This window comes from Oryza brachyantha, chromosome 7, assembly GCF_000231095.2.
Source record: "Oryza brachyantha chromosome 7, ObraRS2, whole genome shotgun sequence".
Classification (NCBI taxonomy): domain Eukaryota; kingdom Viridiplantae; phylum Streptophyta; class Magnoliopsida; order Poales; family Poaceae; genus Oryza; species Oryza brachyantha.
Window position 1 is genome coordinate 2,178,507 of NC_023169.2, and position 21,489 is coordinate 2,199,995.

General features: G+C 40.5%; 4 protein-coding genes across 4 annotated transcripts; 2 read left to right on the top strand and 2 right to left on the bottom strand.

Annotated features, from left to right (window-relative positions):
* The first annotated feature begins 2,058 nt into the window (after positions 1–2,058).
* Positions 2,059–3,341, top strand: LOC121054903 (blue copper protein 1b-like). The gene is made up of 2 exons (XM_040525846.1): positions 2,059–2,230; positions 2,998–3,341. The coding sequence occupies exons 1-2, from the start codon at positions 2,059–2,061 to the stop codon at positions 3,339–3,341; spliced, it is 516 nt and encodes a 171-aa protein (XP_040381780.1).
* A 1,785-nt stretch (positions 3,342–5,126) lies between these two features.
* On the bottom strand, positions 5,127–6,603 carry LOC107304655. The gene is made up of 3 exons (XM_015839602.1): positions 6,465–6,603; positions 5,916–6,061; positions 5,127–5,450 (listed from the first exon to the last, which is right to left on the bottom strand). Exons 1-3 carry the CDS (start codon positions 6,555–6,557, stop codon positions 5,291–5,293), a joined length of 399 nt encoding a protein of 132 aa, XP_015695088.1. The 5' UTR covers positions 6,558–6,603; the 3' UTR covers positions 5,127–5,290.
* A 2,118-nt stretch (positions 6,604–8,721) lies between these two features.
* LOC102715593 (MACPF domain-containing protein At4g24290-like) lies at positions 8,722–15,088 on the bottom strand. Its single transcript, XM_015839841.2, has 8 exons — positions 14,553–15,088; positions 14,109–14,471; positions 12,904–13,142; positions 12,397–12,592; positions 11,974–12,042; positions 11,716–11,902; positions 10,757–10,923; positions 8,722–9,670 (listed from the first exon to the last, which is right to left on the bottom strand). The coding sequence occupies exons 2-8, from the start codon at positions 14,370–14,372 to the stop codon at positions 8,975–8,977; spliced, it is 1,818 nt and encodes a 605-aa protein (XP_015695327.1). The 5' UTR covers positions 14,373–14,471; positions 14,553–15,088; the 3' UTR covers positions 8,722–8,974.
* A 3,150-nt stretch (positions 15,089–18,238) lies between these two features.
* On the top strand, positions 18,239–20,456 carry LOC107304583 (small nuclear ribonucleoprotein-associated protein B-like). Its single transcript, XM_040526495.1, has 2 exons — positions 18,239–19,160; positions 20,171–20,456. The coding sequence occupies exon 1, from the start codon at positions 18,367–18,369 to the stop codon at positions 19,150–19,152; it is 786 nt and encodes a 261-aa protein (XP_040382429.1). The 5' UTR covers positions 18,239–18,366; the 3' UTR covers positions 19,153–19,160; positions 20,171–20,456.
* The last annotated feature ends 1,033 nt before the right edge of the window (positions 20,457–21,489 follow it).

Consider the following 21,489-nt stretch of genomic DNA (forward strand, 5'->3'; position numbering starts at 1 on the left):
AATAAATTGGCTCCAACAATTTGCACTCACCAAATGCTTAACTTACTAAGTGGTACGGCGAAGTAATTTCATTATCAATATTATTTTGCAGTCAGTTTAATTGATCCGGAGAAATGAAACAATGTAATCAAGCTAGCGTAGAGCAATTGATGGAATTAACCATAAGATTTACACAACTAGACTAAATAGAACAGGCACAGATCAAAGTACTAACATGTGAGGTGACGCTGTCAACAATAGCTGCAAGACGAACGCCAGAAGACAGAGCCCCCGTTCTCGCTCCTATGGTCGCGGCTGAAATGACAAACTCAAGATGATCCTACATAATATTTTGACAACATTAGCACATCAATTGATCCAAAAACATGAAGAGTTGGCAGTACAAGATCGTTTGCAACCGAAATAACAGGAGCAATAATTAAGATCATCTAACCCAGGACGATCCTACATATATACTAGTATTCCTGACAACTTTAGCACATTAATCGATCCAAAGGAGAGAGGCTAAAACTACAGAATCGATCGATTTGCAACCGAAACAACAAGGCATTAATAATTTAGATTACAGAACATTATGACAATGTTAGCACATTTATCAATCCAAAAGAGGAAGAGCTAAACACAACGAGATTGATTGAAACTGAGGCCAGTAGTTCAGATTGCCTCGAGGATATCAGGATTCTCCCAGGATGTGGGTTCACGCGTGTTGCATTTCGTGCGTGTGCCGCCATCGCTGCCAGAACCCTCATGGCGGCCACCGAACCAGAAGCGGCAGCAGTCTGCAGCCCGCTTGTATCGGACAAGCGGTGCCTGCCGAACCAGCAAGATCGAGTACAACTCATATGTGCCCGCATGGACTCAATACCTCTGATGGCGCCCTCGGTGGCAGAATTCTGCTCGTCAATAAGATGAAAGTGTATCTAGCCTTTAAAGCGGGTTTTGGATGATTAATGACAATGCTAGTCAAAACACATGTGCGTTAACATGTTGTGGTTGCAGAGAAGTAAAGAAGTTTGACTCATGTACGAAATGCGTGAATTTGAGTAAAGCAAGAAGTGATCCAAAAGGCGAAAAGCGAATGGAGTCAAGATGATCAAAAGACGTTTTTGATTTTGCTTTTGAGTCGTAGGACAATCTGTACTATTAAGAGAGGCCACCAAGTCGCTATATGCATTCGTAAGAGAGTGACGAGTGTTTGAGACTTATTTAAGGAAAATTCCAGAGAGCCTAAACCGGACCGGACAATTCGGCCCCAAGCAGTAGCTAGAGCTGGCCGGACGGTCCGGCCCTGGGCCTGGACAGGCTTCACCAACCTCAACTTCACGCCCGGTGGATCCTCTACCGCGAGCTCCACGATGGGCGCCGCTCCTGGCCGGCTGACCCCGACCACACCGACGTTCCACCACCGACGCCGTCTTCCAAACATCGCTCCGCGACCACAGGTGACCAGCTCGTGTTCTAGGCTGTCTATCGATCGCCGGACGCTGCGTGTGCCTGCTGGATTATATCATTTGTCATGTTACTTGGCTTATTTTGCGTGGTTCGACTGTTCAATTAATTCGCTGGAAGCTCGAAATTATCCGTACTGGATTATTAAACTCGTTTTCTGAGGACCAATCGATCGATCGAGCCGGCCATTGACCCAGCTAGCTAGTTCATCAGGTTCAGGAAATCGTCAACCCTGCAAGTTGATCTATACGCAAAACGCAAGGAGCCAGGGGAAACAACAATGCTCCAATCGTTTCTTCTCTTTGGCTTCTGACCTAACCATATACGTTCATACTGCCACTGATAATACCAAAGCATGCCCAAAACATTAATATAATTACACTCTTCTCAGAAAACTAATTAATTAGTGCCAATTGCACCCATGATCCCACCTGGAGCTAGCATAAATAATATCATTTATCACCCCCTGCGTCAGCAACCTGGTCATCATTTTTACCTCTATATAAACAGATGTGATCATTCACATTCTCTCCAAGCCATTGAATCCTAGCTTAATTTCTAATAAAGCTCTAACCAAGAGCTAGATATAGCTGATCAACTGCAAAACCAATGGCTTCCCGGCAGGTGTTGTTCTTGGCCGTCGTCGTCGCCACCGCCATCGCCTTCTTCCCGGCGACGACCTCCGCCATGGACTACATGGTGGGTGACAGCCATGGCTGGACCCTCGAGTACCCCTCCAACTGGGCAGACGACAAATCGTTCAAAATCGGTGACAATCTAGGTATTTCTTTTGTAGGAAATTAATGGTCATTTGGTAGGTACAAGAGGTTGTATGGCTTTCTAATGAGACAATGATTTATAATATAGTATTGATTATTGTATAAATTTATTGGGTATGGGTTCAATAGATAGATCGAGTAGAAAACAAAAAATTCTATTTTTCTCATGAACGTGATGCAATGCACGGGTAGGGGTGAAGCGATTGGTTTTTAGGGTTTTCTCAGGGTGCGGAAGTGGTTGTTGTTTTAGAATTTCTCAGAGTGAGAGTGCACTACGCGCAAAGTGAGAGGACGGATGACCGTGGCCGCGTTCGTTCAAGTTTTTTAACACCATCGTTTTCCCGCACGCACGTTTTCCAAACCATTAAACGGTATATTTTTTGCTAAAAATTTCTATAGGAAAGTTGTTTTAAAAAATCATATTAATCTATTTTATATTTCTTAAAAAATTAATAATTAATTAATCATGTACTAATCTATTAGTATATTTTCCGTACCGGGTAAGTTAACTTATCTATGCCTCTCCCAAACATAGCCCATGTTTTCTACATAGTATAGAAATTTGGTTTTTAGTGTGTCGGACAACGTCTTCTTAAGTATTTTACAGGTACTATATAACATATACAAAATACAAATAAAAGAACCTTTGGGTAACCATTAGTATAATAGTGTGGCACCCAGCTTGCACATAATATCACGTAGATAATGGTTTTGGTATTTGTTAAAGGTTTTTCTCTCATCTCTTTTCCTAATTTATAATCGATCGCAGTGTTCATGTTCCCGAAGGACAAGCACACAGTGACTGAGGTGGATGGCCCAGCGTTCCGCGCGTGCGACCGGCAGGGCAACACGCTGCGCACCTGGAACTCCGGCAACGACACGGTGGCGCTCGACAGGGCCGGCAGGAGGTGGTTCTTCTGCAACGTCGAGAACCACTGCGAGCGGGGCATGAAGCTCCTCGTCAACGTCGCCGACCCCAACGCGCCGGCGCCGTCGTCGCCGTCACCGCCGCCGCCGCCGTCGTCATCCGCTGTAGTGCTCAGCTACAGGGTCGGTGGCGCGGCCGCCGGTGCCGTGGCCGCGGCGGCGGCGGCGGCGCTCGTGTGGCTCTAGGCTGTCGATCGCTGGACGCTTGGCCGCCGTACGCGTGTGCCTGCTGGATTATATTACCTCCGTTTCATAATGATAATGTAGGATGTTTAATTTTTTTACTGTAACATTTGACCATTTGTCTTATTCAAAAGTTTAGTAAAAATATGAAAAATAACAAGTCATACTTAAAGTTTTTTTGATAATAAAGTAAGTCATAAGCAAAATACATGATATTTTCATAATTTTTTAAATAAGACAAATGATCAAACATTACAAGTAAAAAAATCAAACATCTTACATTATGAAACGGAGAGAGCATCATTTGTCATGTTACTTGGCTTATTTTGTAGGGTTAATTATATTTTGTAGAGCCGTGTATTATTATAATTAATAAGGTATTTGCCAACTATAATTTTTAGTCACCTAAAATTATATATTGCTAAGCCTAAAATTGCAGTTCTATATAATGTGTAATTTAGTTATTGTAAGTGTAATTCTGCTGTCATGTATGGTTTTACTTTATTTTTATTTGTTTGAATTTTGCTTCTATCCAAGTCATGTAAGTTTGTAGATCTTATTGAATTATAAGTTTTTTCCATGTTCAGGTGAGAAAATTTTATCCGAGAAAGAAGGAATATGTTTTTAGGCAAAAAGTCTGCCAATTCATTCATAGAAGAATAAAAAGTTTGTTATACGGCACACCTGACACACACACCATATCAAGAAATTACAAGAAGGAATACTTTCAAAAAATAACGGGGATTGATAACAACCATTGCATATATGATTCTATTTGAGCTCTTGAATCTTTAGTTTTTCTTTTTCTTAACTACATGGGTTCCATGCGCGTGATGGCTAAGTATGGTTTATAACGAGGGAAGGCAACAATTGGACAACAACGATGGCATCAAGGTCAACAATGGCTTATCGTGCTCGTAGAATCGATTGTTTGTCTCAATTAGAAAATTTACCAAAATCCATTTAAATTTCACTCCTGGCTTGAGTTTCCCCCTCTAAGCTGATTTATTACAAATACCCCCTTCTAATTTATTTTGGTCTGAGGAGACCATGTTACGTATTCTTATGATCTTCATCCGCATGTTTTATACTATCTAGGTAGCGATATCGGTAAGCAAATCTTACTCTTGCTACTTCAGGAGTTGGATGTAGCTCTCATGCGTATGGAGCTACTCCCATAGTGATGTCTAGATGATCTAGCTACCCACTGGTGATATGTGATCATTAAACTCATGTTCAACGTCGACGTCTGACGACGCTGTCTATGAACGTGTTCTATTTGCGAACTTGGTGTTCAACTACAATGCCAAGAGAGATCTCGTTGACCTGCCAACGCCGAAAAAGGAGTTGTCTAGCTTACATGTACCAAGCTCGTCAAGAACAACCATGATTATGTTCTTCTTATTTGTTATCTTTACTCTTGCCAAGAAATAATTAGGTTACAGTTAGAAACCTTCTCAGGCCATGGATGAACATACCTAACTACAAGAATGCATGAATTTCCACAATAGCGGCCAATTTCAAACCAAATGAATTAGGAGGAATGTATTTACAACCAATCAATTTATAGGGGATTCAAACTAAGAATGATATTTGAGGATTTTTCCCCTTTTATATATATATATATATATATATATATATATATATATATATATATATATATATTTCTATTGTAACCAATTTAAATGTGTTCATATCGGTGAGATATATTATTATCGAAAGTAGTATGAAAGTAAAATACATTGTCAATATCAAAAAAAAAAAGTACTACCACCTAAAATTGCATTTGCATAGTCTTATTATTTTATTTCCGTGAAAATGAAAAAGGCTGCTCATCATTGTAATAAGCAGGAAAGTGGCATGTTTGCATGGACACCTTTAGTCAAAATTTCCAAAGAAAATTGTGTCTGCAAAATTAGATCAATTTTGATATAGAACATGCAAACATCAGTTTACTCGTTGCTTGAGCTTGTACAGCATTTTGAACTGGCCGATTGGCGGCCGTGGCGCTTGGATCCCAAGGACAAAAATACAACGTTCAATGTACAAAGGGCCAAACAAAATGTGATTGTAGCCATGTTATTGTGCATTCCATCAAATGCCGCATTCCCGCTGATCCAAAAGAAAAAAACAAATTGACTCAAATCAGTAATATTTCTACAAATTCGATTTGAATATAACCACATCTTCTTTAGTACTATTTGATCAAGTTTGTGCAGTATAAGAAAAGCAAAATAATGACTCTTTTTAAACAGTTTGTCTAGTAAAATCTTCCAGGTTCAAGAGGCTAACTACGTAGGATGCGTTCGTTCCATCGAATCATCCCTAGATTTTTCACCGGTTGTTTGTGCATGCTTTAAAAACAACTAAATGATACATATTTAAAAAATATAAAAAAAATTACTTATTTCACCTTTCTATAATAGATTTAGTTAATTTTATCATTTATACTATTAAATAGCTATAAAAACAAGATAATCTTCCATACTTCGTATTTTATTAAAATACACAGCCATAATCCTTAAAAAGGTTTTGACATTGCGGATACAACAAGAGAGAATTAGTGCTAATACTTACGAATTGGTGTTTGCCATTGTGGCGAGCCGGTCCTTGGCAGCTGTACTTAATAAAACAGTCGTGTTAATGTTGCCTCCAACACAACCATAGGGCTTGATCTTGCGATTAGTGTGAGTGCTTGGAAAGGTGTTGAAGTTCCTCGATGCCTACATTAGGCAGGATAACAAATCAGTACAGGCCATTGAGAGCCAAGTATTTTTCTTTGCTAGTATATAAAATGCACACTTATACATTGGTGTTACTTAAGTATTCCCTACGTTTTTAAACAGAGTGCTAATAGCTTTTGTTGAGTATGTTTGATTATTTATCTTATTTGAACGTAATTATTATTTATTGTGTCACATTGTGAATTAGCGTCCTAAAAAAATACCACCTATGTTATGTAAAACTGAATACAGGATACATATATACACATGAATTCTTTCATAACCCTAATTAACCATTATATATTTTTAGCTCAAAAACATATAAAATTTTAAATAATTGCTTTTGAACCCAATCCTCAATTTCTATTGGTAAAAAGTTAGACCTATTACCACTTACACTAACCTTAGTAGTGGCGCGGAGGAAAAGGCTTCTTCCGGTAGATTTGGAGGACAGATGAGAGGCCAGGTTACGAAACACGAAGCAACCGGCGGCCATGTCGACGACGACGGCTATCGATCTGAGCTGGCCTGATCTGTTGATGTTAAAGCTGAAATCCTTCAAAAGAAAAGAAAAAACGGAGCGCGGACGCTCCGACGCTCGTACTATAAAGGGAGGTGATGTATGTAACGGCAACCGATCACCTTTTCAACCCCGGAAGGCCAAAGCCGAAGCAGAATCGACTACAGGGATGAGGTCTCAACTACAGAGAATTAGTGCTAATGCTTGCGCCGTTGAGCCGGTGGCAACGTCGAGCCCGACCGACTAATTGTAGTATCTGACGAACTAATTCTTATTCCTCCGATACGTATTACAGGACTTTCTCTATATTTATATATGCTAAGAAATCTAAACACATATAAAAAATATATAGATAAATAGATATATATATATATATATTAATATGTAGATAAATCTAAATAAATCTAAAAATCTTATAATATAAAATGGACAAGTACTGTTTACGTCAACGGAGAAGTCCGTCACAGAGACGACGAGATAAAGCCCGAGCGGTCACTGGACGTGTCGGGGAGCTGATCCTCGATCGCCAGCGTCATCGGCCCCATCGTGCCACCGCCACCGTCGTCGTCCGCTGGGATCAACTATAGGGCCACATACATGGTCGGCGCTTAGCTAATGGCGGTCGTACCATACGTGTGACGAATAACAGTTAACAGGGACGACAGCGCGCGGCAGCGCAGTATCATATCGAGTTGAAAATTGCCACATGTACGACTCAACTATTTCATTTAACTATCCAACAACTGTAATGACACTCACGCTTGACCCTCTTTATTTAACGGAAGTGTTTAGCGTATGACGAAAACGTATGATTCTCGTACGATTTCAACCAGCGTCACCCGCGTTTTGCTGTCGCCAGCGCTTTGCCGTCGCCCACGCCGTTACATGCATACGCTGTCACTGTGATTACGATGTTAATCGTATGTACGAACTACGTACATATAGCACTACTTATTTATCTAATCAATGGTTTTATGATTTTAGTAGTGTTTTAGTTCGTACGAAGATGGTACGATTGGGCGTTCGTATCGAGTTACGCCGAAACAAAGGCTTAGTTTCGAGCGTAGTCGCAGATGGTGAGGGCGGCGGTCGTCGGCGGCGGCGTCGCGGCATGCACAACAGTGTTGTCATACATACGTCCTGCCCAGTGTGCCGTTGTGTTGTGACATGGCGCGCTTCCCTGACTGATTCCCATGGATGGGGTGATCAAACCCCGGCCAGGTTCCGTCGCAGCGCGAGCACACGGCGATTCCGTTACAGCGCGAGCATATTTAGTATATAAAGTTAGTATATATAACATTTAGCGTACAAAGTTTGTACATATAATATTTTAGTATATAAAGTCTATACGTATAGCATTTAGTGTACAAAGTTTATAAGTATAGTATTTCATGTATAAAGTAATGTATACAAGGTTCCTAGGTAGTTCTCTAGTGGAAGAAGCGCGCAATCGTGCGCGTGAGACTGACCCGTGCAGCTGGGGTTGCTGTGCATCTCGGCGAGGACGCAAGACGGTAGAGCAGTATATTGCAAACGACTGCTCCTATTCTTAAAAAAAGTGTTGTTTGTGATAATCATAGTATCGGATTCAATGGTAGTGCAACAAATCTTAAGTTTTTTTTTTTTTACTTTTGAAATGAAGACTACAATGTGTCACATCTTGCTATTAAGTTCTTTTTATTTTGAAACGAAAGGAGCAGTTGTTCTTATATGTTCTCTTTGTTTTATATGTAAATCATTTCTCATTTGGATTTGTAAAATATTTTTATATTTGACTAGATTTAGAAAAATATACTAAAATTTACAATACTAAATTAATTTTACTAAATCCACCATTAAATATATATTTATAATGTATTTATTTTGGGTCCTAAATATTGTTACCTTTTACAATAAACTTAATGAACTTAAAAAGACATTTTGACTTGGGACAAACACAAAGCAGAGAGAGCATATAATAGAAGTATGAATCATCAGAAGAGCTTGCGATAATGCTATCATCAACAAAGAGATATATAGATCTCCATATATATTCCACTGAAAGTTTACCACATTCATGCATCATCAACAAAAAGAAATGCAGGATTTCACAGAATTTCGCTGAGGAATTATCTTAATATTGGCCTACAATTATCTAATCTTAATCTGGAATACATACATGCTGTGAAGGAATGGAACATTGGTGCAAGTACAAGAAACTATCTCGCTTCATCAAAGCCAGAGACCAATATTCTCTGCCTCAATATTTAAAACCCGCCAGTGTAACAACATAGATTTCCAACTAGTTCACATACAAATGCTATGAAAACCCTAGATCGATCTTTTGAGTTCATGAGGTTAGCTGCACATAAAACAAATGAGCTATTTTTCTTCCCTTCGCTTGGTTGCCGGTTCTAAAACTCTTCATCGAATGCAAACTCATCATCGTCAGGCAGCATTGCTGTCAACAGTGAGTATCTCACCCTCAACGATATCTTGCCCCTCTCAAGTTGCAGCTTTGCACCTGAGACCACCCAATAACCTGGCAGATCCTGCGGTCCACGCATCACCTCCGCTGTATCCACAAACTTGAGCAGTTTTGGGGTCTGCACTGGAACAGGGGGACCCCCAGGGTACACTGCCGAGTTGATGTTCACATCAGCAGGGCGCGGTGCGGGCCTTTGAGCAGCTGTGGAGAAATGTGTGCTAATGAGTGTTGAGATGAGGCCTGATTTCTGACCCAGGTTTGGAGATCCTTCCCACTCAGGGTTCCTGACAGAAGTGGCATTGCAGACCTTGGAGAAATGCAGGCGAAGGAACAGTATTTTCTTGAAGCCATGGTTGATCACTTCTAATTGTGCCCCAGTGACAATGGAGGAATCATCTGACTCAACTGGTGCAGTGCAGACATGGGAGAAACGTTTCCATGAACCAATTGGTTCGTAGTATTTGCGGTCATATGCTGGATTTTGGTCATTGTAAGGGTCATCTTCAAGTTGAAGAATCTGAGGAAGAGAGCAGAGATGTTGGAGATGGATAGCTAGTTTGTTGCTCTTTTTTCCTTCAAGAAACAACCGAATTCCAGTAACAGGTCTTTTGCCCACATCAACCTGCACCAATATTTTCAAAAACAGCTGAAATTATAGAAGAAAAGGACATAAAATAAAATTAAACCATCATGCAATACTGTTAAATGATAAGATTACATCCAGTAAAAAGATAGTAGCCCTTTTAAGGCTAGTTAGGCTAGATGTTTTTGTATGGTTTAGTTACTTGCGCGAATACTTTTTTTTTGCCGGGAGGCCCAGACTGGGCCAACCAATTTCATTAAGATTGAAGCATGTACAAATTGAGTTTACAATCTCAGCAGAGGATGCTGAGTCCGGTTTTCACCGGGGAAACTCTAACTAGAAAAAAACTAGAGGTTACTCCTCGCAAACTTTAAAGAACCCCACTTCCGCCCATATAATGATCTCGTCCCTTATCGCATTGAAAAGCTGGTTAGGGGACATTGCCTTGCTGTCGAAGATTCGTGCATTGCGCTCTTTCCAGAGCAGCCAGCAGATGAGCAGACAAGCTGTGCCGAAAGCCCCCCTAAACTTGCGCGAATAATGAACAGTGTTGTCAATGCGGTATGCAACAACTGCTATCTGGAGCTAGATTTGAAGGCAGTGGTGTAGGATTTGCGACAACAAGCCATCTGCAGCAAGAAAGGAGGTGACTGCAAGCCAGCTAGGTTTCTAGGATGAGCTTACGCCCCCCCCCCCCCCCCCCCCCCCCTTTCCCTCTCTCCACTGGTTTAAGGTGAATGAAAGACAAGGCAGAGGGACGCCTTATCCCCTACAACTGCCTTACCGATATAGCAACACTAAAGTGATGATATAGCGACACCTTCACAACCATGGTACTGAATTTTGCAATTTTTACAGGTAAAAAATTCAGTTACCAATGACTATAAATATGCCAAAGTCAATAACCATCGACCATCGTCATTAATTCATCATTATCAAATGTTTCTAGGGCTAGCCTATCCTGACATTTTGATTTTTGTATCAGAAGTAGGACTAACTTAATGTTATAGTGAGTGCAAGGTTACAATAATTATGATACAGAGTAAGCAAAGATAAAATTGACGAAATATATGAACAAATGAGGTTTCAATTATTATAATTTGAAATAACAAAAAGGATGCATACCATGTTGGTACAAACATAAAGCTTTGGACCAATTAAATTTACTGGCAGAGATGCAGTGCTTTGTCTTTTTCTCTGAGGACCCAGAGGAAGGTCACTGTAAACGGGAGCCCACTGCCTTGGCAGCTGGAACTCCAAAAACTGGTGCAACTCCTCAATTTGAGGCTTATCTGCACAGAAATCAAATATATCACATTCTTGCTAGCTCTTTCAGGCCTAATACCATTTTTTGCTGGTTAGAATGCTTGTCTGTGAGCATAATACGACTATGACCTATAACCTAAAAGGATGTACCTAAGAAATTGCAGAAAGTTTAAGACTTCTCTTGAAATTTGGAAACACTTCTTTTGAAAAACTTCTGAAGTTTATTAGCGGAGAACACATTTTTGCAGCCATACTAAAGACAACAACTAACATGGGGAAGACAGCCATGCAAATGCAAACTGAATAGCTGATGTTGTGGTGCATAATAAATTGGGTGTTATTTCACTTGCCACAAAGAAAATATAGAAAGTACAGTCAGTGAACAAAGATATCATGTATGGAGTATAGCCATATTGCAAAAACTATTCTCCAGCAGAACCTTATTTTCTTACAATTAGTAAACAACATGAACCACTATTTTTCTTCTATGGAAGAGAAGTCAGCCCTCTGTCTGACATGTGTGACCACTTCAGTGGACAGGGTCCAGGTCCAACATTTCAAACAGCCTATAGATAGCACTAAATCCTGCCAGAGGGTGTGCCGTAACAGTTATTTTCTTAATTCTAGACACTACCATTAATTATAAACCATGATAAGCAAGTGCAATTATGGCAATAACAATGTAAGAATTTCTAACCTTTCCTAGATTCAACTATTAACTTCAGGATAATAAGAAATGTCTTACAGTATGAAACAGAGGGAGTATTACTCATAACTACAGATGCGGTTTCATGAAGAGAGTGAAAAATTCAACTTACATCGAAGGTACAGATTAATGGCATGGTTTAAAAATCCACAGCCAGGAACTCCATTCAACAGTGAAGTAATAGGTACGAAGGACATTGAGATAACATCAGGTTCGGCCTGAACAGTATTCAACCAGTCACTATGAGAAAGGATATCTTTATCCCTGCCACCTCTCCGCTTAGGCATCGTTACCAAATCCTGGGAGACAACAATTTATCAATATAACTTTATATGAACAGAGATAAGTGCATCAACACAAAGAACTATACCTCCTTTGAAGAGTAAGAATTCAATGGACTGGAGTCCACAAATCTCAGCCGGTGCTCTCTCATGTCAATCTGAACAACACAGAAAAACTAAGATTGTAAATTTTAGAAGAGAAAAAAAAGAAATAGGAAAGTGATGCCAAACCAACACATTATGTACAAAAAATATGACTAAGAAAACAGTAAAATTTATTGTTAGATTCAAATTAACCTAGATATACAGAGATTTAGATCGTGAATAATTGCCAAATGATGTATCTGTATCACTAAACCCAGGATACTCCTTGGCTGTGTAGCCTCATAGAGCTTAGCATTTGCATAAAACACATGCCATTTTCTTGCTCCGAATATTTGAAAGTTGCAATCCCAAATAAAGTCATGCTATGAGGAGATAAAGCAAAGAAAATTTAGAGGCTGAGGAAGTACCTTATCCTTGGAATCATTGAAACTGAAGTCAGATTGCCCATTTGCATCAAGAAACCTTCTGTCGGACATCTCCTTCAACCGTTTTTGAACATCAACAGCTTGCAAAGTTGATGAATGCTGTTGTTTTAAATAAATCACGTCCTTTCCTCCCATTTTTACACCAACAACTACATGAGTCCCAAACTTTCTAATAAACCTGTAAGAATAAACCACATTTAAGTTGTGAAACAATATCAAACAAAATTTTAGTTCAGCACATGTTTTGATGAGCATAGACTTCATCCATTGGTACAATAGGCCAAATACTAACTGTAGAGAAGGAAACTGATACTATTGACCAATGACCACATTAAATTAGTTAGGCCCACATATGGCATTACAAGGCAACATATTAGGTGTGGGTACTCAAACTTTCAGAATGATATAAATATTAAGATTTCAACTCTGCGTCTTGATTTAAATCACCACATGGTTTAGGTATGAATGTGGACTCAAATTGCATCTAACCTTGCTAATGCAGCAGGTTCCCAAGTTGATGGAACAGCTTGCTTAACATGATCCCGGAGTACAATCTGTGCCTTTGAGAGTGCAATAGTGTACAGTGTGATACACCAACCGTCAAAGGCAAGTGACTTGGTATGAGCAGCATCTTTCTGCCAGCAGCCAGCAAATTCAAACATAGTATTGAATAAGCCAGATGGAATTTTCCCAGACAAAGATAATTCCTGGTTGAATTGCTCCGACATCTGCATTGGAACACAAATATTACCTTTTACAGATGCAATTATACTCTATGACTTAGAGCACCTTCCAATGACAGCTGAAAGGGAAAAAAAAAGAAGCATGATATGGTCCATATGGACAAGACTTGTATCAATGAGACATAAATACAATAATGTTCAGCCCCAATGGTATATCAGTTCACAGCTCATCACTTGGAAAACATAGAACAATTATGAACAGGGTATATAGGAATTGCTTGTGTGACACATATATCGCTGTTATGTGAGATACTACGAGAATCATATTGAATACTCCTTAACTATAAGGTGGAACTCCTCTGCTCTAAATTGGAAGAGATAAAACATTGGATTTGCAGAGTCTAATTGATTCATGTGCCACAACACCTGACCAGATGACTGTAGCTTGAGAGGTGGTGTTTACTAGTGCCATGTGCCAAATTTGCATGCAACCAGCAAACCAGATAAAATCCTACAATTATGTCTAAATATCTAGCAACTCAATTGACCAAAAATACTCTGATCTGGTGATTATCAAAACATGAGGCGTCACTGGAAATGTGTCTCCATAGTCCATACACCTCACAGTACTTAAGACTTACACTGCAAGCCTGGAAGTATAATTTAGTATGGAACTCACATCTCTGCAACCCTCAAATTATGCCAAATCAACCTAGAATACAAGGTAGGTTAAAGTATATGTTGGCAATAATTCCAATTGTTGAGACCATCCACATCAAGTAATTCTGCAACACCAAATAAACTTGTATTCCTATAATATTTTCTCGCTGAAGAAGTTGGAGCTATGCATGGCATCATATTAACCTCTTAGATCAAAGATAGCAAGAGGTTCACCGTGATTATTGTTACATCACAGTAGCAATTACAGATCATCTTACGGTATACTTCTCTGTCCTAAACATGACAATATGCAGTATGCATAAGAACTTGAATTGATCAAATGGTACATACCTGCTGAAATGATAGGACATCGGAACGGAACCGCATCCGCTCCCCTTTGTCACACTTGATTGACTTGCTCACACCAGCAACTGTCAGGCCACCAGGGAGCACGATATCCTGAACCTCGTCATGGTCAAGCTCAATGAGCAACGGGTCAGGTAAATTACGCTGCTTGCAATACTTGAGACGTATGTCGTGAGCAATGTCGTAGCCAAGACCAATGGACCGTATAGCAGACTCGGCAGAACTTTGCAGTGTTGCTTTGGGTGCCATTTTTTATCATTCCACGGTGATAGATCCAAACCCCTGCTAATCCTCTGGTTGATTTTTCGGCGATAATAAACTTCCAAACAAAGTAGACACTACAATCCTCTGCAGCCAAAACCGTCACTAGCCAAGATTTATTTTCCTTGATGAATCGAATAGAACTGACAGGAAAAGACAACTTATTACTGGTTTGGAATCGAGTATTGTTACTCCTCTAAAAAGGAGAATTAGGGGCGATGGTATCCAGTCACTCCAGAAGACCTTTAGTAGCTGGAACTACCTAAATACAAAATCGAACCAAGTAATCCATTAAGCGCAACTATCCGGATCAGCAATTCCATACATCCCCCAATTCCTAAGCAGCACCAACAACCTAGAGCAACCACCAATGAAGCACCATTCCAAGCAGCAGCACCGAAGCAAGCCAAGCAGGGATACCGAACAAGATCCACCTATCAGCTCGATTCCTCGAGGCCGAAGCTATAGCCAAGCGGACGCCATCGACGGCGGCTAAGCGCCCCCCACCCCCGCGGATTCGGTCGACTGGCGGGGGGAGTGAGGCCGATTCGTTCGGCGCCGGGGCGCTACCGGGGCTAGGCAGGGCAGGGGCGCGGCGGATTGCAACCGCGTGGGCGGAGGGGAGGGAGGGTTCGGTGCTTCGACGACGGCGGAGGAGCTCGTGGGGAATGGGAGGGAGGGAGGGAGGAAGACGAGCGGAGTTGAGTTGCTCACTTCTTTCTCCCCTTCTCCCTCCCTCTAGAGGATGACATGTGGGCCATGGGTTGAAAGAGGAGGATGGCAAGTGGGGCATTGTTTTAATACGGATGTCGTGTAGTCTTTTCCACTTATATATATTCGTTGGGTTTGAAAATTATTTCCTTGGTTGCGTATGATACTGCTTCCTATTTTTCTACGTGACCCTTAACTTTTAGATTTGTTCGATCATTTATTTTATTTAATATTACATAATTAGTTATTATGATTTAATATATAAATAAATATACATGACTTATAATTATGTATTCTGTGAAAATTTAAATAAAATAAATAGTCAAATATAAATTTAAAAAGTAAACACGTATAAGAAAAGTCAGAAGGATTAGTAGTTAGTTCTTAATTACTCGTATAGTCATATGCTAACGACTTGCTTTTATAAGCTCATGCAACCTTCTATTCCTATTTTTTTCTTATCCTTATATCCAAATTTTAAATTTTTAACCTTAAAATTACTAAATTTAAAGTAGATTTTAGGAGGTTTTTCGTCATAATTATTTTTCAATGTTGGCTCTAAGATCGGATTTTTATTACAGATTATCATTCATTTATTTTTTTTTCCTAAATAAACCAAATAATCATCCCTTCCATTAGTACGCAGTCCTATTTGAAAAACAAGAAACAGTGGTGCGAGTGTGGATTATCTCGTTAGTTTCTGTTGGAATATGCTGGTTCATGTTGTGTGTAAACGTGGGCTGGACGAAAAGCTCGTGGCTCGGTAGCTCGCTCAGCTCGTGGCTAGCTCGGCTTGGCTCGACTCGACTCGTTTCAATTTCTTTAACGAGCCAAGTCACTCGTTTGCGATAACAAGTCAGCTCGAGTTGGCTCGCGAGCTACTCGTGAGCTAAATTATGGAGACATGAAATTAATTTTCTAGATTATTTTGTGCCTTGGTACTTATAATTTAAACAATCTTGATCATGAAATTATGGAGACATGAAATTAAATTTAGATCATGTTTTCATATTTTAATTAAATTTACATTATATTTTTTGTATTATATTTTTATGGTAATTGTAAATTTATAGTGCAAAGAATTCATGTAAATGTCGTGGCTCGCGAGCCTAACGAGCTAGCTCGAGTTGGCTAACGAGCCGAGCTGAGCTAGTCGTTTAGTTAACGAGCCGAGCCAAGCTAGCTAGTTAACCAAACGAGGTATAACGAGCCGAGTTGGCTCGGTACTCAGCCCTATCTGTAGAGAGTGATTATGCGTATGTGTATATAAGTATTTGTACGTTTCAGAAAAATATATGTTGTCATTGTTTTGCTTATTTGAAGCATAAGGGAAACACCTTATTAATGACTATAAAATAATGTAAAGTAAATTTTTTACACATATTTTATAGTGACCTAAAAACAAATACTGAAAAAATACGATGAAAAAACTTATTAAAATTTAAGTGATGATTTACTGGAATAAGCATAATAGAAAGAGAAGAGGCCCGTGATTAATGTACTCTCCCGTAGTTGTCTTGAAAATGGCGTGAGAGAGATAATCAGTTATCTGATGGAACAAAATAAATGCATGCGTGACGTGAGACAGAGAAAATAGATACAAGAAAGGAAAAGGTCTCGTTAAAAGGTCTGCGCAAAAATTATATGTTATGTATAAACTTACGCAAACTATATACTACCTCCTCCGTCCCTAAATATTAAACACGGTTAATTTTTTTGACACATATTTGATCATTCGTTTTATTCAAAATATTTTGTAAAATATATAAAGTTATATATATATATACATAAAAATATATTTAATAATAAATAAAATGATATAAAATAATTAATAATTATGTAAATTCTTAAAATAAGATGAATAATCAAATATGTATAAAAAGAACAACGCCCTCAAATATTTAGGGACAGATAGAGTAATTATAGAAGTACCTGTACTGACGGATAAAATGATGTTTCTTTGTCACAACTTATTAGACCATTGACTTAGAACCCCGAAAATCCGCTTAGTACAAGTGATGGACTTTTATGGATCATTCATCAATGATCTTGGTCTCTGCTAACTCCACCACATCATTGTCAGCATCCTATATAGTTCACCAGTTTTTGTATCGCCAAATTCAACGGCAGTTGGAATACTACTTGCCCACCTTCAACCTTTTATTCATTTCTAGTGGCCTCCCTATTCAAAAAATGGGCCTTTTTAGAGAAAGAAAAAAGGAAATTGGGCTTCAACTATGCTTGTCTTTACGGGTACGAAGAGCCTCTTTTATACCATTTTCATAAAGAATAATTAAATTTCTCATATTTTTCTTTGAAAATCTTTGATGTTCTTTACGATTGAACTCGTCCTCATACGTGCAAGCTCACCCTTGGATTAATCAGAGACGAAGACCATGTTCATTTATGCCGGTTAATAACTTAGATTCTCTCATTTTTTGTGCGTATTTTTTTCAAACTACTAAATTATTTGCTATAATTTATATAGAAAAAATATTTTAGAAAATCATATTAATCAATATTTTATTTTTTTATAACTAATAATTAATTAATGGTATGTTAATCCACTGCTATATTTTTCACACTGGTTACTAACATAACCAAGAACATGACCCAAGAAAAAAAGAAAAATCATAACGTTACAGAAAGGACTTTTCAAATGCCAAAGAGTTCGAGTGATATCTTGTAAGCTCGATTCTTTTCCTTGGGATGTCTTCCATGTTTTTTACTATTACATGATTCCAAACTACTCCCTCTATTTTAAAATATAATAAAATTCATATTTTAAATCTTACATTAAAATAGAAGTATTTCTACTATCATTCACGTCACTTCTTGTCACATCAACCATTTCGCATTTAAAATTATTTCTACTTTATCCTCACATATCCTCACGCCCTATATATTCCTTATTTATTAATAAATATTATAGTCTTTTTTTCTATCTTTAATTACTGCTAAACAGCTTTTAGGACGGGAGCACTAATTTAGACCATCCTAAGCCCACGAGTTTCTCACAAGGCCCATTTAGACCATCCTAAGCCCACGAGTTTCTCACAAGGCCCATCGGCCCATAAACCAACCGACTATCAGTACTACACAGAAAGCCCACGAGCCACGACGCCCGCACCCCCCGAGACGCCGACGCCAACTCAAACCCCCTCGAAAACCTCCTCCTCCCCTCCCACCCCTCTTCCCCGCTCGCCGCCGAAACCCTAACCCTAGCCGCCGCCGCGCCACCCGGCTGCGCCGCCCGTCGCTGCCGGCAGCCATGTCGAATCCGAAGGGATCGAAGATGCTCCAGTTCGTCAACTACCGGATGCGCGTGACGATCCAGGATGGGCGCCAGCTGGTGGGCAAGTTCATGGCGTTCGACCGGCACATGAACCTCGTCCTCGGGGACTGCGAGGAGTTCCGCAAGCTGCCGCCGTCAAAGTCCTCCAAGACCACCGGCGAGCGCGAGGAGCGGAGGACGCTCGGCCTGCTGCTGCTCCGCGGCGAGGAGGTCGTCTCCATGACCGTCGAGGGCCCGCCCCCGCCCGACGAGTCCCGCGCCAAGGCCGCCGGCGCCGGCGCCGCGCTCGCGGGGCCCGGGGTGGGGCGCGCCGCCGGCCGCGGTGTCCCCGCGGGGCAGATGCTCCAGGCCCAGCCCGGGCTCGCTGGCCCTGTGCGGGGCGTTGGCGGCCCGGCCCCTGGCATGATGCAGCCGCAGATCTCGCGGCCGCCGGTGCCGAACCTCTCGGCGCCGCCGGTTGCGTACCCGCAGGTGGTGCGCCCGCCGCCGGGGCAGATGCCGCCGCCCATGCGGCCGCCACAGATGCCGATACCGTTCCAGCGCCCACCGGGGGCTCCGCCTGCGTTCCCCGGCGGCCCTCCGCCGCCACCTGGCCCGTTCATGAGGGGACCACCGCCGATGGGCCCTCCGCAGGTAAGGCCTGGGATGCCTGGGGGACCACCGCCAGGAATGAGGCCAGGGATGCCGCCACCGCCCTTCAGGCCTGGGATGCCACCACCGCCCCCTGGTCCGCAGCAGCCTGGACAGAATCCTCCACAATAGCTTTGCTGGTAATGCTCAGTGACTCGTCCATCTAAATTGTATCAATAGTTATGTTGCGCTACCGATTCATGCATTTAAGATAGATGAATCATATTATGCATTGTAGTTTGCAATTATATTTAGAGGTTGATGTCCTTGAATCTGCCTGTTGCCAGTGTTCTGGTTGTTGCATAATATTGATCACTTGCTGTTGACATCGGTTTGGCTTGCCTGTTAAATGCACGATAAAACCTGCCAGTAGTAATACTTTTTTCTTTGAGTGGGCAATGAGCCAGTGACAGAATTTTTAAGTTCACTGAAACACCATTATTTCGTACTGTTAGGCATGCCTATGTGTGGACTGTATGTTGAATTGTTGTTCTGCAGTATGTCACCCCTATGTCATCATACGTTAAGTGACCTTGTGCTGCCAAATGTTACCTGTAGTGCTTGTTTGGACCAAATATGATGTTAAAAGATCACAAATTCATTGTACACCGTGTTGATTTACAGTGTTTTAGGTACAAGATCTTGACTATTTCTTTTTCTAGTTGATTGGCCTACTGTGTAACTATGCAATGTGTATATTCTGTACAGTTTGCATTCCACACATGTATCAACGTTTTATAACTAGTACTGTTATCAACCTCATTTGGGAAGGATAGTTGAAAGAACAAACGTTGAGTTAAATAATCGTACCAATTATAGAAATGCTTGTGACCATTGAATATTATAGCTATAGATAGTTTACACCGTTATTACTGGCAGTTGAATTAAATATGTAGTTGCATTTATCCTTGTAGGTAAACACTTCAAGTTGCATCATGTTTTCTGCATTATTCTAAACTGAATAGCAGTGCCACCACAGCTTTATCAGTCTCAGTGATCATTGAGTTATGATTCCATGTTCTGTCATTATTTCATGACTTTGCATCGCAACCCCTTTTTAGGGAACATATATTATTGTAGCCTTTTGTTGCACCTGATTTTGCACATGTTTAACTGTGATTTATACTGGCTTGCCAATCTCTATTTCCAGGTTAGGGTTATTGCTATACCACCTATCGAAGATTCGCCGGTGCCACCTTTGCTTCACTATTCTGTCTCATATTGGGGTTACGAGTAGTTTCCTTGTGGTATCATCTTGGAGAAGAGAGAGAAATCCTTATCAGTGGAGCACTCTTGTTTCTGTGTGAGGGGACTGTACCTAGTTGTTAAGTTAGGGACTTGGATAGCCTGTTTCATCGTGTGTCCTGATAGCTGTTGTACTCGACTACTCGTCTTGTGTTTTTTGATATCCAGCATAATTAACTTGAGCTCGTCAATTGCTTTTCTTGCATTTTGTAGATGCTTCTAATTGTTGTCCCTGCATCTCCTTTTTTTTTTCTCAACAGGTGCAGCAGGTTCCTGAAAATAAGCGTGGTACCTTAGTTTGTTCATCTGTTTGTTTTGGTTTGCTGATTCTTGACTTGAAGGCTAAGATGAGCATATTTAGAGAGCTTGTTTGCTTTTGCCAGTAAGCTTCTGTGATATACAATGCAAACTAGATAAAAAAAGTTGATATCTGTCACGTCTGCCTATGCGGTGACTTGGTGGGTGTTTGGCTGCTTGCCTGGTCAGTTGGTTACCAAATGAGAAATTCTAAGAATACATATGTAGTAGTATGTGTTAGTTTGGAAACACTATAATAGAAAGTCGGTTCAACTTCATCAGTATATAATATTCATCAATTCAAATTTGGTAGCACTTCATTAGGATACTTACTAAGACATGTTTTTCATCTCTACTCCACTGAATTGGTAGGACATAGGGGTGAATAACGAGCTGGCTCGGCTTGGTCTGGCTCGTTAAGATAACGAGCTAGCTTGGCTTGGCTCGTTATCGTAACGAGCTAAAAACCTAGCTCGTCTCGGCTCATTACAAAGCTCGAGCTGGCTCGTTAGGCTCGCGAACCATGCATGAAAAGTTAATTTAAATAATTTTTAATAGATTATATAAGTAAATTTTCAATTCAAACATGCAAATCATATGAAATTATATCTAAATATTAAAGTTTGAATCAACAAATCACATGGTGAACCTATAAAGTATTGAACACATGCTTTCCGGGGAATCGATGAATGCTGACGAATCGCGTATCTTTGGTCTAGCTCGTTAGGCTCGCGAGCAGCTCACGAGTCAGCTCGAGCTGGCTCGTTATCTCTAACGAGCTAAAATGCTAGCTCGGCTCATTAGAAAAATAAAACGAGCCGAGCTGAGTTTGTCACGAGTCGAGCGGGCTAACAAGCCTCAAGCTTTCTGTCCACCGTAGGACATTACAACAAAACGAATCCTAAATTCGTCACGGTCACACTTCAA